This window comes from Anolis sagrei, chromosome 6 (genome assembly GCF_037176765.1).
Source record: "Anolis sagrei isolate rAnoSag1 chromosome 6, rAnoSag1.mat, whole genome shotgun sequence".
Taxonomy (NCBI): domain Eukaryota; kingdom Metazoa; phylum Chordata; class Lepidosauria; order Squamata; family Dactyloidae; genus Anolis; species Anolis sagrei.
The window spans coordinates 110,320,897-110,336,736 of record NC_090026.1 but is presented as its reverse complement, the minus strand read 5'-3'; the positions used below and the strand labels follow the sequence as shown (position 1 = coordinate 110,336,736).

At 43.3% G+C, this 15,840-nt stretch overlaps 1 protein-coding gene across 1 annotated transcript; it reads left to right on the top strand.

Moving 5' to 3' along the window:
* Window positions 1-3,659: 3,659 nt before the first annotated feature.
* LOC132778932 (patched domain-containing protein 3-like) lies at window positions 3,660-15,280 on the top strand. The gene is made up of 4 exons (XM_067470342.1): window positions 3,660-4,604; window positions 8,781-8,902; window positions 9,390-9,535; window positions 11,403-15,280. Exons 1-4 carry the CDS (start codon window positions 3,849-3,851, stop codon window positions 13,067-13,069), a joined length of 2,691 nt encoding a protein of 896 aa, XP_067326443.1. The 5' UTR covers window positions 3,660-3,848; the 3' UTR covers window positions 13,070-15,280.
* Window positions 15,281-15,840: the final 560 nt, after the last annotated feature.

Here is a 15,840-nt window from a genome sequence, read left to right as displayed (position 1 = left end):
CACTGGTGAACACTTGACATTTTGGAGTTGTAGTTGCTGGGATTTATAGTTCACCTACAATCAAGAGCATTCTGAACCCCACCAATGATATAATTGGGCCAAACCTCTCACATAGAACCCCATGACCAACAGAAAAAACTGTGTTTTCTTATGGTCTTTGGCAACCCTTCTGACACCCCTCATGACCCCTCAGGGGGTCCTGACCCCCAGGTTGAGAAATGCTGCTTTAGATTGTGGGGTTAGGGAAATTCAGCTGGCATCAGAGTACTATAATTGTGGGGTGTGGATCTGCAAGTCTCGTTGTGTTGGAAAGGCCTTCCAGTTTCTCAAACATGTGCCAAATTGTAGCATTCCAATTTTGTTATTACTTACAAACATCTGGGGCGGCCTTTGTTTCTAAACCCAGCTTCCAGGAAGGAAATGGAATTTCCCAGCAAAGATGGCCCCTCTTTTGGATAAAAATAATGACAATACTAATCGCTTTAAACCCAGGTTTTAGCATGTAGGATCTGTGGTGTGTCATTTGGGTTTTCCTGAAGCTTCCCTTTAAAAAAAGAGCATTATGTGAGAGTAGGGAGGGAAGAGAGGGAGAACCAGAAACAACAAAAGAAAAACCAGCCTCTGCACAGAAGTCATTTCAACCCCTCCTTTTGCTATGCTCAGTTCCTGTTTTCATGAAATTGCTCAACTACTGTGACCACAACTGGCCCAACTAGAGAAAGCACAGCTGTTTGAGACTAGAGACAGTGTTTCACCTGCCACTATTGGGTTTGTCACCTAGACTGGCTCTACACAATAGAATTAATGCAGCTTGAAACCTCTTTAACCACTCAATGCTATGGAATTATGGGATTTGTAGTTTATAGTTACACTTACACTATTTAGCAGAGAAAGCTAAAGAGCTTGTTATTTATTTCATATGAAAAGCATTGCAAACATAAATATAAAACTGATTAAAATAGAAGGAGCACAAGCAGCTAAATAATTTTTGACCAAAACCAGCAACAGCTTTTAAACAATTCTTCCTCTGTACATGAGGCAGGACATTGTGGACAAGCACACACGTGCAGAGTTGTTTTTTCTGCTCCACAGTCGCACAAGGTGGATTCTTCTAGGTAGTGCCGTTTTGCCAGGTTGTGGTGCCCAGAATTGGACACAATATTCCAGATGTGGTCTAACCAAGGCAGAATAGCGGGGTAGCATGACTTCCCTGGATCTAGACACTAGACTCCTATTGATGCAGACCAAAATCCTGTTGGCTTTTTTTGCTGCCGCATGACATTGTTGGCTTAACTTCTTGTCCACGAGGACTCCAAGATCTTTGTCACACATACTGCTCTCGAGCCAGGCGTCCCCCATTCTGTATCTTTGCATTTCATTTTTTCTGCCTAAGTGGAGTATATTGCATTTGTCACTTGAACTTCATTTTGTTAAATTTATTGTCAAAGGCTTTCATGGCCGGAATCACTGGGTTGTTGTAGGTTTTTTTCAGGCTATATGGTCATGTTCTAGAGGCATTCTCTCCAGATGTTTCACCTGCATCTATGGCAGGCATCCTCAGAGGTTGTGAGGTCTGTTGGAACTTCATTTTGTTAGTTTTGCAGAAGATCTTAGTCTCTGAAGTGGCTCATAGAGATACGCTCAAGCAGGTATGCAGGGCCGGAACTCTTTAGGTCTTTATAAACTAAAGCCAGCACTCTGAACTGCCAACCAGTGGAGTTGGCGTAATGTGAGGTTGTGTGCTCCTTGCAAGTTGCTCTGGTGAGCAACCTGTCTGCCATCCCTTGAACCAATTGAAGCTTCCGAACAGTCTTCAAAGGCAGCCCCACGCCGAGTGCATTGCAGTAATCTATACAGGGATGTGACAAGAGCATGGACCACTGTGGCCAAGTCTGACTTCTTAAGGTATGGGTACAACTGGTGTAAATAAACTTTGACTTACTGGATTATCTGGTCTGTGGTGAAAATGTGTTTCAGAACCAGGGCCATAGCCAGAAAAAAAAATTGGGAGGGGTTGAAATTTTCGGGGGTGTGTGTGAAAATTTCACGGGGGGGGGGTCAAAACCTGCCTCCTAGCTCAAGCTGAAGCAAAGAGCATAGCAGGGGGCAGAGCAGCCTTCAATAGCCTGCAGCTCCGCCCCTGTCAACCACCTCCACCAAGTCTGGCCTCCTTAATGAGAGCATTCAACACACACACACACCCAAATTGGTTGCTTCACTACATCAGCTATTGCTGCAAGTAATGACAGTGTGAATAAATTGTCAATATTTGCTTGAGATAGTGCTTGCAGTTCTGGTGGGACTCTTAAGATTTTGCATCTCATAGACTTAGCATGGGGATTGGGTTAACCAGTTAAAATTTATGAGTAAACCAGGTTTTTTTAAAAAAAATCTGAAACATTTGGGGGGAGGGGGTTGATTTATTTATTTTTATTTTATTTACTCTGCTTCTATACCACTGTTCTCAGCCCAGGGGCGACTCACAGCGGTGTTCTCAGCCCAGGGGCGACTCACAGCGGTGTACAACATGGGAAGGACAAAATACAAACACAGTATAAAAACAATTCTCACCATTATACAAATACATTATACAAAAGCATTACACAAAGCATTGTCATTACTACGAAAACCATTCAGCGTCGTCTCATCATCCAAATCACCATCCAGTATCATTATCCGTTATTCCATTCCTGTAGTCATTACCAATCATTGCACTTCTTGTTCGAACGCCTTCTTGAACAACCAAGTTTTTAATTTCCTGCGGAATATCAACAGGGAAGGGGCCTGTCTAATGTCCACGGGAAGGGTGTTCCACAGCCGAGGGGCCACCACCGAGAAGGCCCTATCTCTCATCCCCGCCAGCCGTGCTTGTGAAGCAGGTGGGATCGAGAGCAGGGCCTCCCCGGAAGATCTCAAAGTCCTGGTGGGCTCGTATGTCGAGATGTGGTCGGATAGGTATCTTGGACCGGAACCGTTTAAGGCTTTATAGGCCAACGCCAGCACCTTGAATTGGGCCCGGTAGCAAATCGGCAGCCAGTGGAGCTGGTACAACAAGGGGGTTGTGTGCTCCCTGCGTCCCGCTCCTGTAAGTAACATGGCTGCCGCACGTTGGACTAATTGAAGCTTCCGGGCCGTCTTCAAAGGCAACCCCACGTAGAGAGCGTTGCAGTAGTCTAAACAGGATGTAACCAGAGTGTGGACTACCATGGCCAAGTCAGACTTCCCAAGGTACGGGCGCAGCTGGCGCACGAGCCTTAGCTGTGCAAATGCTCCCCTGGTCACCGCTGAAACCTGGGGCTCCAGGCTCAACGATGAATCCAGGATCACACCCAAGCCTTCAGGGGGAGTGCGACCCCATCCAGCACAGGCTGTAACCAGGCTGGGGCCAGATACTTGTTGAACCGCTAACCCCCCCCCCCCCCCCCCCTCGCTACAGGCCTGTTCAGAGCTCAAGTGCAACAGGCAGTGTCTCTTCTACTCCAGTTTGGATTTCCTAGAATTTCCCCCAAGAAAAGAAAATGCAGTTCGCAGAAGAGAAACGTATATAACTGAAGGGCCTTTTGTCTGGCGGGGATTTCCCCTGACTCTTCTTCTGGGGAAAGGATGGGCGCTGGCTGTCTCTCAACCAAGACCCGCCCCCGCCTTGCACTTATGGCAACGCCTCCTCTTTCCGAGCCTGGCTCGACCAGGCGGTTGCTCGGAAATGGCAGCCACGCCCAGAAAGAAGATAGGGAGGGAGGCGCGGCAATTGGGAGCCCAAAATAGAGCCGCATCCTCCCGCAGCATTCCTCAAGCCGAGCCGAGAACCGAAAGTAACGGAGCTCTCTTCTCCGCGCCAGAGAGGAGCGATGCCGGGCCGGAGGTGCCACACGGACTGCGTGGAGCGCCCTCTCTCGCGCGCCTTGCGGGCCCTGGGCGCCTGTGTGGGCTCCCACCCGTGGCCCTTCCTCCTGCTGCCCTTGGCCCTCTCGGCGGGGCTGGGCGCCGGCTTCATGCACCTCAAGGCCCGCGAAGCCAACGACATCGAGGAGCAGTTCACGCCGGTCAAGGGGCCCGCTAAGAGCGAGCGCCGCCTGGTCCAGACGGACTTCCCCACCGACGACAGCCGGCGCTTCTCCGCCCAGAGGCTCAGCACCGAAGGCTCCTACGCCGCTATCATCGCCGTGGCCGCCCCGGGAAAAGACTCCATCCTCACGCCGGAAGCCTTCGCGGAGCTGCTGGCGCTGGACGCGGCGGTGCGGAGGGGCGCAGGGTTCTCCTTCGAGGAGGTCTGCGCCAGGAGCGGCCCCGGCGGGAACTGCACCAGCCCCAACCCGCTCCTGAGCGCCGTGCAAGGGAATCCCGACCTCATCCAGACACTGCTACCCAAGCTGACCTTCCCGCTCTTCATGGGCCGCTTCCCGCTGGGACCCTTCCTGGGAGGCGTCGCCCTCCACCCCGGGGACCACCCCTCCCGCCCCGTCCGCGCCGCCAAGGCCTTGCGCCTCCTCTACTTCTTGCAGGAGGACCACGCCGGACCCATGGAGCAGAGCAAGCGCTGGCTCCACGACTTCCTCGACAGCGCCCCACAGCTTCTCCGCTCCTTGAAGCTCACCTCCCTGGAGGTAAGTGGCGGTGGGGTTCAGGGCAGGCCCAAGGGCGCTTCTACACCAGGCATTCATTCATTCATTCATTCATTCACTTACTTATTTACTTACTTACTTATTTATTTATTTACTTACTTACTTACTAGCTGTACCCGCCATGCGTTGCTGTGGCCAACCTTCCCTCCCTCTTTCTCTTCTTCTTTCTTTCTCTCCTTCCTTCCCTCTTTTTGTTTCCCTTCATCTTTCTTCCTTCTTTACCTGTTTCTTTTCTCGCTTCCTTTGCTCTTTGGTTCCATCCTTCCTTGTCTCTTTCCTTCCTTACTTCCTTCTCCCCATCCTCCCATGACTTTTTTGTTTCTCTGGGCATGTTCAAGGGTTGACTTTTTTTTCCTTTGTAATTTACTCCCTTTGTTTTGATTGCAGTTTACAATGCTAAACCAGACAACTGGCTAGTTGAATATTGTGTGAGGGAACAAAGGATTTAAAACATCGTTAGAAACAAAGTGGATGAGATACATAGCTCGAAAAGCTCAGATTTCCCAAAAAGGAAAGGAAAAGGAAAGGCTCCGAATGGCGGGAGTTGAAGTCCAAAACACCTGGGGGGCCAAAGTTTGCTCCCATGCCTAATCTACACACAACCCTCATCCTAGGGCCATCCACATGGAGCATATAGGATCTGTCTTGGGATGAATTTCATATCCTCCACCACCAAAGTCCATCACACTGCTGTGGAGGTAAGAGGGTGTCCCAACTGCCCTCTGGTACCCAACTCAGTTCATGACCTCTGCACAGCCTCCCGACTTTCTCCTGTTACAGCAGCTCCAGGAATGACAAGGGTCCCACCAGGTGGTTGTCACCTGAAGTGATGTGGGATGGGGAAGAGGGAGAGAAGGAATCTCCCCCCACTCTCCCCTTCCCCAATTCCCCATTCTCTCCCTTTCCCATCTCTCCCTCCTCCCCTCCCCAATTGCCTGCCCTCTCCCCCATCCCTTCTTCAGTCACTCCTCTTCTCTCCTCCCTTTCCGGATTGGCTCTCTTCCTCCTCCAATCCTCCTCTTTGCCCCACTTCCTTCCCCAATCACTTCTCTTCTCCCTCATCCTTCCCTTGTCTCAGGTCCTCTGCCTCCTCACCTCCCTAGAAGACCTCACTGGAGGGAATGGTTGTACCAACCAATGTTCCCAAGGCTCCCCATGTCCCGGAAAGCATGGGAAGGCAATGTAAGGACCTCATCATACTGGAGTCCTTACACTGCCTTCCCATTCTTTCCTGGACATGGGAGCCTTGGGGCCTTGGGAGCTCATCATACTGGGAGCCGCCAGTGGGCAGTGGATTCAACCCTTGTGCCGGCAGGACTGTTGACCAACAGGGAGAGCGGGTTGAGCTCCCTCTGTCAGCTCCAGCTCCCCATGCAGGGACATGAGAGAATTCTCCCACAAGGATGATAAAACATCAACCATCCGGGCATCCCCTGGCCAATGTCCTTGTAGACTGCCAGTTCTCTCACACCAGAAGCAACTTTCAGTTTCTCGTCGCTCCTGGCCTAATATATATATAACTAGCTATACCCTGCCACACGTTGCTGTGACCCTCAGATAAGAGAGGAATTCCAGTTGAAGCAATAGACAGAAGGGACAGATGGAAGGGACATTGATAGATGGAACAGAAGGTAGATGGATAGAACATAGATAGGTTGGTATGTAGTAGGTAGATAGATATGTAGATGGAGTGATTGATGGATTGAAGGATGGATGGACATACAGACAGACAAAGGAGGTTGGACTGGATGGCCTCTGGGACTCCCTTCCAAATGGTTGACCATCTGTCGGGAGGGCTTTGATGGTGTCTTCCTTTACTGTAAAATGAGGTTGGACTGGATGGCCTTTGGGGGCCCTTTCTATACCTCAAAGGGTTTCCCACGCCTGTCCTTCCATGCGTGGCATCAAAGGGCCCCTTCCCCGACCATCCCCATCCCTCTTTTTTATGGTGTCGTAAAATACCTTCCCCACTTGTTTTAGTGGTACCTAATTTCACTACTTACAGCTCAATCTGTTTTCGAACTGCTTAGTTCAACAGTAAGCTGGGCTGACAGTCGGGAGCTCATGCCAAGCTGGGCTTCGAACTAGCAACCTTTTGGTTGGTAGATCTTATCATTGCTGGTGATTTACCAGCTGTCCAAAAGCCCTGCCCACAATCCAAGTAAACCTGATTCCCCTCCCCCATATTGCTTGAAACAAATTTCTATAACAACAGAGTTTGCTATCTATATTTCCACAATATTGTGATATCACAATCATTTCCTATCTAGAGTTGACTAGTGTTCTCTTGCGTTCATTTCAAAAGACTGCACAGCAGGTTGTATTTTAGAGTCTGGGCTTAATTTTCTCAAAATGGATCAACATCAAATCTCAGTCATTTTTTTAAAAACCCTGAATAAAATAACTTTCAAAACAATTAAAATCACAACACAGAGGGATGGCCTTTCATATGCTTCTGGGCCTAAGCATGATGGAACTATATTGGTTCCCTATTTTCTCCCTGTGATGCCAGGGCAGGGGTAGTTGGGATGCAGGGAGGGCCCTTCGCCAGCTGCTGAGATGACACCAGATTTCACACATCTGGAAGACACCAGTTTGGGGGTGGCCGCAATACAATGAAGTTCTTTTTAGTGCCTGTGTTTGGGTCATTTTCACTTTATTGTTCTGTGGGTTCTAACCTACAATGACTCTATCCTAGGGTTTTCTTGGTAAGATTGATTCAGAAGAGAACTACACGCGCGCACACATATCACATATTTGTTTAATTTTTAATCCTCTGTAATTAAAAATGACATCCAGGAAATAATTAAATATTTACTGTTTCATCACTGCATGCTTGCTTTGATTTTATTATGTTGTGGACATTTCTAATCTATTAAAAAGATTGCATAAAAAGGAGCTTTACCGTGAGAGGTACAGCCTGTAATGCTGTAATTTTAACTGTTATGCTTTTATGTAGCTTGCCAGCAACCTTGAATTTTGAGAGGAAGGATGTATTGTTATTGTTATTACCATTGTTATTAGTTTCTGTTCATCATATTTCCCATTAGTGAGCTTAGATGCAAAGTGCTGATGGCTATGTAGCCAAAGTGTGGACACTGGAGAAACAAGTGGGAGATGTTGGCATATTCATGGGAATGAATCGTTGTTGGGCAAAACAAAAATAAAACAGTGAAACAAACACTTCAGACAAAGAGCTCAACAGCCACAGAATCCTAACTATGCATTCAGAGGTAAAACGACACCAGGGGAAAAGGACTAGAATGAAGTTTTCAGGACATGCCAAAACTTGTTGCAGATTCTTCTTGCATCAATTAACTTTAATATCCTTTAAACTTTTCCGAATACAATGATCCTTCCATATTTGCAGGTTTCACTTGTGGAAATTTGATCATTTGCAGACTTGATTGCTGTATTCTCGCAAGAAATCTCAAGTCCTTTGAAGTGACTCTGTGGCCCCATCTACACAGCTGTATAAAATCCAGATTATCTTCTCTGAACTGGATTATATTAGTCTACACTGCCATATAATCCAGTTCAAAACAGATAGTCTGGATTTTATATGGCAGCGTAACCAGGACTTATGTTAAAACTGTGTTGGATATTGAACTTAGAATTACACTGGAATTCCTAGGGTTCTCCTAGAGAGTGTTCTCTCCAGTTATATTTTATTCACATTTTTTCCACTTCTGCAAGGGTCTTGCAGCCTTAATTCCAGCAAATGCTGAGAGCTGACTGTATGAATTTATTAGGCCTGTGCATTTGATGAAAAAAAGTTTCAATACCCATTACAAAATTAGGGGGCGATGGTGAGTAATTTCTAAAGTTTTGTGTCTGTTTTGTTACTATAACAAGAGTAACAAATTATGTAACTTAGAAAAAAATACCAGGTAAAAAAATTTATTCTTAAATTTTTGGCGTGTGCAATGCCTGCGTTTCAGTTATCGCATCATATGCACAAATCTAACAAATTAGATCCAATTTATAATAGAAAATGTAAATTTTGCAGAGCCCTAGTGTTTATAGTACAAGCCTGTTCAGAAATAAAACCATTAGGGCAATGGTAAGTGGACATAGGATTGGGACCTTATCTAATAGTAAGCTAAAATATCTAACAGGTGATTCTCTTCTCTCTCTCTCTTTTTGTTATTCGGACAGGTGGCCTATTTTACTTCGCTATCTAGACAGCAAGAGTTTGAAAAAAACAGCAAGGAAGTGATCCCTTTCTTTTCCATCACATATACCTTAACGATATTCTTTTCAATTATGTCATGCTCAAGGTAATTGTTGGAAGAAAGAAAAAAATTCTTACATTGTGATTGTGTGAGCCCCCTCCCCATTCTACCCAACTTTCTCTCTGTAGCTCATAGTCAATAAGCGTGAGATATTTATATTTAACAAGTAATACACAGTTAATTGTTGGACCTAAAGTAGATGAAACACTACTTGTTCTGTATTGAGCTTGTTGTAGACTATAATATATACAAGGTTGTCTTCCTAACATTATGTCTCATGACTACTTGCCTCTCTCTTTGCAGCCGATGATAAGGTTGGCCCTACACTCAACATACAGAGAAAAATGTTAGAGGCAGTGTTTGAATGTGTAGAGAGCCTTGATCAATATCTGAGAATGTCAGCTTCCGTTTGTAAAAATAACTGTTTTCATTTCCTTGGTTATTGGAAATGTTGTATATCTGGCTATTTTGATACTCTGGATGTAAATGCTTTGTGAAACTTTCATTTCACTTTTCTCAATCTGTTTTGCAGGTTTGACTGTGTACGAACAAAAGTGTGGGTCGCAGCTTTTGGAGTGCTGTCCTCAGGCCTCTCTGTGCTCAGCAGCTTTGGATTACTGCTGTTTTGTGGGGTGCCATTTGTCATCACGGCTGCAAATGCACCATTCCTTATACTAGGTAAGTGAGGAACTACTGTCAGCCTCCACATTTGCTAGGATTAAGGGCTTAGCGCCCCTGTAAAAGTGAAAAATGTGAATTTAAAAAATTGATAATTTTTTACCTGAATTTTCTATATATATTTTTTTTTACCTCAGAGAATGATCTCTAGGCATTTCTGGGTCTTCCAGATTGACTTTATGGTCAACTTCTGCTGGAGATTGGTCATTTGTACTTGAGGACCTAGAGCAGTGCTTCTCAACCTGTGGGTCCCCAGGTGTTTTGGCCTACAACTCCCAGAAATCTCAGCCAGTTTACCAACTCTTAGGATTTTTTGGAGTTGAAAGCCAAAACATCTGGGGACCCACAGGTTGGGAACCACTGACCTAGAGATTCCTAGACTCCAGGATGACTAGAGGAAGTTGACCAAAGAGTAACACTGAATGAAATAAGAGATTCCTAGAGACATTTTAATCAAATTTATGAATAATCAAGTCCATAAAAGTCAAAACAGAAAATTTGGAGGGACAATAATAATAACAACAACCTTATTTTTATACCCTGCCAACCATCTCCCCTAGGGGACTCGGGGTGGCTTACAAGGGACACACCCAAGATTACAATTAAAGCACACATGTAAAACACTTTAACCAATTAAAACATCAGATAAAACAAATAACAACACAATTGAAAGCAATATAAAAACAATACGGCTGAAAGAAACATAGCTGAGGTACAGATTCAATGAGTGCAATACATTTTTACAGGAGTGCAGGAAAGTGCAACAATACAGTAAACTGGACAGGAAATACTGTCGTAACACATGTTGAGGTAGAACGTATGCCAATGTAAAGTGCGGGACTTCAAATAGCGACAAGAAAGTTACTGGTGAGCTGCTTAGTCAAAAGCGCACCAGAACATCCAGGTTTTTAGTTGATTATGAAAGGAGGACAAGGTGGGAGCGTGTCTGATCTCCCTAGGGAGGGAGTTCCAGAGTTGGGAGGCCACCACCGAGAAGGCTCTCTGTATACACATTTAAATGCACCCTGTAAGCTTTTGATGGGTATACCTCAATAAGAGTCAGTGAAAAATGTCCACTTCTGCCATTTCAATAAGAATATTAGCTATTTTACTGTGCTTCATTCTCATGGGTTTTTCCTCCTTTTAACGTTGCTACTCAAAATGGTACTTTTCAACCGGATTTCTCTTTTGATTTCTTTATTCTTTCGTTTTAGAGAAGTATCTAGTCGGGATTACTTCCCCCACTTGCTTTGAGTATTTTTCCAGCCTTCTGGTGTAAGCTAGCCAACACATCTATATTACTTACTAAATTTCTATTATTTCCATCTGAAAAAATAGACAATTGCTTGAGAAGGAAGAAGGAAGCAGAGAGAGAAAAACAAATATGGAAGCACCTTTTAATCTAACTGTTTTTTATTTAAACACAAGCTTTCATGGAAAATGATCACTTGTTTAGAAGGCTGCATATCCACTCTGCCACATAAATCAATGGAGTGACCTTGAGCATGTCACAGTCCGCCCTGGAGGAAGACAATGACAAAACCCTCCTGAACAAATTGCGCCAAGAAAATTTATAGTTGCCATAATTTGGAAAAAAACCCAACAACAGTTTTTCTCTTGCTTGATCTGTATCGCGTATGTCAAACACAAGGCACACAGAACAAATTTGGCCAGCCACATCATTTTATGTGGCCTGTGAAGCTTTCAATGCCAGGGCAACATACTTACATGTATACAGTCTTACAATTACAGATGACCCTTTGAAAGCAACCATAAGGCTGATGTGGCCCTTCATGACAATGCATGTGACACCCGTGATCTATATGCTTTGTGGAAATTGATGTATAATCTTATCTGCTTTCTTTAGGAGTTGGTATTGATGACATGTTCATCCTGGTGTCCTGCTGGCAACACACAAGAGTCAAGGACAGCATCAGAAATCGGATGGCTGATACTTACGCAGAGGCAGCTGTCTCCATTACCATCACAACACTTACTGATGTTTTAGCTTTCTACATTGGAATTGCAACTTCCTTCCAATCAGTTCAGTCATTTTGCATCTATACAGGAACCGCTTTTGTGTTCTGCTACATTTACAACCTGTCATTCCTTGGGGCTGTCCTTGCTCTAAATGGTAGAAGAGAAGAAAGCAACAGACATTGGCTCACCTTCATGAAAGTCAATCGTGAGCCTCAGGATTCTCAGGGCTGTCTGTATAATATCTGCTGTGTAGGAGGGTCTTTTGATGAGTCCAATGAAGCAGAGCCTGAACATCCCATGAATGGATTTTTTAGAAAGTACTATGGCCCTTTCCTTGTACAGTCTTGGACCAAAGCAGTGGTAGTGATCCTGTATCTTATTTACCTGGGAAGTTGCATTTATGGGTGTATACAGATTAAAGAGGGAATCTATCTTCGAAACCTTGCTAGTGACCATTCCTATGTCGTTCCGTATTACGACTGGGAAAAGGAGTACTTTTCTGGCTATGGTCCAAGGGTTATGGTTGTTGTCACTGAAAGTGTAGCATATTGGGATCCATCTGTTCGTAAAGATATAGAGAACTGCATGGAAGCATTAGAAAATTCATCTTACGTGGATGCAAAATTATCAGAGTCTTGGCTGAAGATATATGAAAGCATTGCTCAACGAATGCCCATAAATATAAATGACAGCAATGTTTTCATTGACAATTTATCTGTATTGTTTAAAGCAAATCCAGATTCTGAGTGGGACATTAATTATAATGTTACTGAAGTATCAGCATCACGGTTCTTCATACAGACAGTTAATGTTACTACTGCAGTTGATGAAAAAATCCTCTTAAATGAACTGAGAGATCTTGCTGAAGACTGCAAGATACCAATGATAGTTTATCACCCAGCTTTTATTTACTTTGATCAGTACCTTGTAATAATTCAGAACACCATTCAAAATATTCTGATCGCTACAGGAGTTATGTTGCTTATTTCCTTATTACTCATTCCCCATCCCATCTGCTCCTTGTGGGTCACATTTGCTATTGCCTCTGTTATTGTTGGTGTAGCAGGTTTCATGACCTATTGGAATGTGAATCTTGACTCCATATCTATGATCAACCTTGTGATTTGTATTGGGTTTTCCGTCGATTTTTCTGCTCATATTTCTTATGCCTTTGTTTCTAGTGAGAAGCCCAGTGGGAATGAGAAGGCAGTGGATGCTCTCTACCATCTTGGCTACCCTGTTCTACAGGGAGCAGTTTCCACAGTGTTGGGAGTAGCTGTGCTCTCTATGGCAACCACATATATTTTCAGGACCTTTTTTAAGATCATGTTTTTAGTAATCTTATTTGGGGCCGCTCATGGTCTCATTTTTATTCCTGTGTTCTTAACACTATTTGGCTTTTGCAGTAGTTCATCCCAGACACAGTATCCCATTAGTAAGCAGCCATCTGCTATGGAAGGGTCTCATACTTCAAATGGAAAAGGAATGCCACTGTCTCATGTGCAATCAGATCCTATCTCATCTTGGAAGTTAGGCAGGAATAGCCCTAGTTAGTCCATGGATGAGGGGATAGCAATGAATAACAGGTGCTGAAGAATGAAGATCTGTCAAAAACGCCTGAATATTCTTTGCTTAATAACCCCTATGAAATATATGGGATCACCACAAGTCATCAGGTGGTTTAACAGCACATGCACACATATACACAAGCTAAAACTTCTTGCACTAAGAAAATTCAAAATGCCTCTAAATGTTTTACAATCCCGATGCAGTTAATTGCAAGGGATATGCACTTTTAACATGAATGTTGTCATTTAGCTATATTTTTTCTGCAATGTAATTTTTCTAAAACTATTTTTTCTAGATTGCAATTTTAGAGGAACTGCAAGATCATTTTCTCTCACCACATATCTTCCATGTGTTTTCTGTGATATTCTCAGCATTATTGTGGATTAGAGTGTGGGCTTTTGTAATATCTGTCTGAAATAATTCTTTAACAAAATGTTGTGAAATTGTTCTAGAGAAGAATATTAATGGAAGTCACCGAAGTTCAGTAAGTGGCTATATCACTAGTATTATCTTAGGGTGTTCCCAAATAAGCCTTATTTAGGGTATTCAGGGGAAAAATCTAAGTTTTTTTTTTAAATTAAGGACCCACTATCAGCTTCATGCTGGATATCTTGCCAAACTCATTTTCTCTGATGACCATGTTGGCCTTAAGGTTCCTTCAAAGGGCTGTTTGTAATTGCAAGACTGTATAAATGTAACTGGAGCTCCCGGTGGCATAGCGGGTTAAACCATTGAGCTGCTGAACTTGCTGACCGAAAGGTTGGCAGTTCGAATCCAGAGAATGGAGTGAGCTCCCGCTGTTAGCCCTAGCCTCTGTCAACCTGGCAATTCAAAAACATGCAAATGTGAGTAGATCAATAGATATCACTCTGGCAGGAAGGTAACTGCGCTCCATGCAATTATGCTGGCCACATGACCTTGTAGGTGTCTACAGACAATGCTGGCTCTTCGGCTTAGAAATGGAGATGAGCACCACCACTCCGAGTTGGACTTGACTAAACTTAATGTCAGGGGAAAACTTTACCTTTACCTGTAATATGTAACTATTGTGCCTTGGCACTGAAAGCCTTGTAGGCCACATAAAATGACATAGATGGCTGGATTTGGCCTGTAGACTTTGCATTTGACATATGTGGTTTAATGTGTAACATGCAGTACGATTACTTCTGAAACCTAAGACACTTTCAGTATTGAATGTGAAGATGTCAGTCCTTTAATTGGGTACATGTCTTCACTCAATGCCACATTTGTCAGACATGTCTAGAAAATCAGTGATGTTGTGATGGAAGAAACTTGATATATTTTCAACCAACTTATGTTGCATTTTTATCACCAAAGAAGCTTTTATACATATATGTAGCATACTATTTTTTAATCTGGATCAATGCCATTTGAAGGATTTTTAAAGGGTATAAAAAGAAACGTCTGAAATAAATCAAACCAAAGATTTTGATTACCGCTTCCCTATGAAATAAGACATAGTTATCCCATAAAAGTACTGTATGGTTGCTGACAAATTGTTCTTTTTGTGACAACAACAAAAACAACATTTTATTATGGTCCAAAGACCCTTATTGCACCATAGGTGTAAAAGTATGCAGGTAATGAGATTAAGAACATTCAATTGATTTTATGATAGAAACTGTCAAGGAAAATATGAACTTTAGGGACCCTACTAGCAAGGATGGCAAACAAAAGAACTGAAGAAGAAGAATATCTTTTGGGTAACACGGTTCTTACTGATTTCTAATGTAAATGAAAAAAAATGAGGGGAAAAACCTTCTACTTACCTATGGGTCCACTTGGGAAGGATTAATGCAACAGAGGAAATAATGACAAAGGGGTTCATTTTGAATTTCCAAATCTTGAAAATATATTGAGTGTCTGATGTAACTATTGTTAATGCTTCTATTTTGTTGTTCTACTTTTAATTTTAATATATATAAAATTACTATTTACTAGGAAAACAGGGCTCTTTGATATGCTATAGCTTTTATTTATAAGTATATTAGATTTTATAATGCAATTTGTAGTAAATATCGAGAATTCATATGGTTTGCTCATCAGAAAAGATTACTTGGAAATAAATTGTGATGGAGGAGAGGGTGCGGTCCAGTTCTCATCACTTGTAAACCCTTGTACTGTATCTTGGCAATGTTGGTAGAGACTTGAAAAATAAATCATCTTTAAAAAAAACTCCATGTTTGAACTAAAAAATCTGGATGGGGTTGAACTACTGAACAGCTATCTTGTTGCTATAGAATGGAACGGAATGTTTTTAAATGTTTCATATTTATTAATTTTGATTTAATTTTAATTTTTAATATTTTGGAATTGTACACCTTTTAAGGCATTGAATAATTTCCTCTATGTAAGCCGCCTTGAGTCCCCTTGAAGGTAGAGAAAGGCAAGGTGTAAATAGTGTAAATAAATAATTAATACAATATAATATAGTTACCAGAACAATAGCAAGTGGAGAACCCAGAATTATTTAGTAAGCCCTATGCCCTATGTGGTGAAGAGGAGCCCCGGTGGCGCAGTGGGTTAAAGCACTGAGCTGCTGAGCTTGTTGATCGAAGGTCACAGGTTAGATTCCGGGGAGCAGCGTGAGCTTCCGCTGTCAGCCCTAGCTTCTGCCAACCTAGCAGTTCGAAAACATGCAAATGTGAGTAGATCAATAGGTACCGCTCTGGCGGGAAGGTAATGGCACTCCATGCAGTCATGCCGGCCACATGACCTTGGAGGTGTCTACGGAA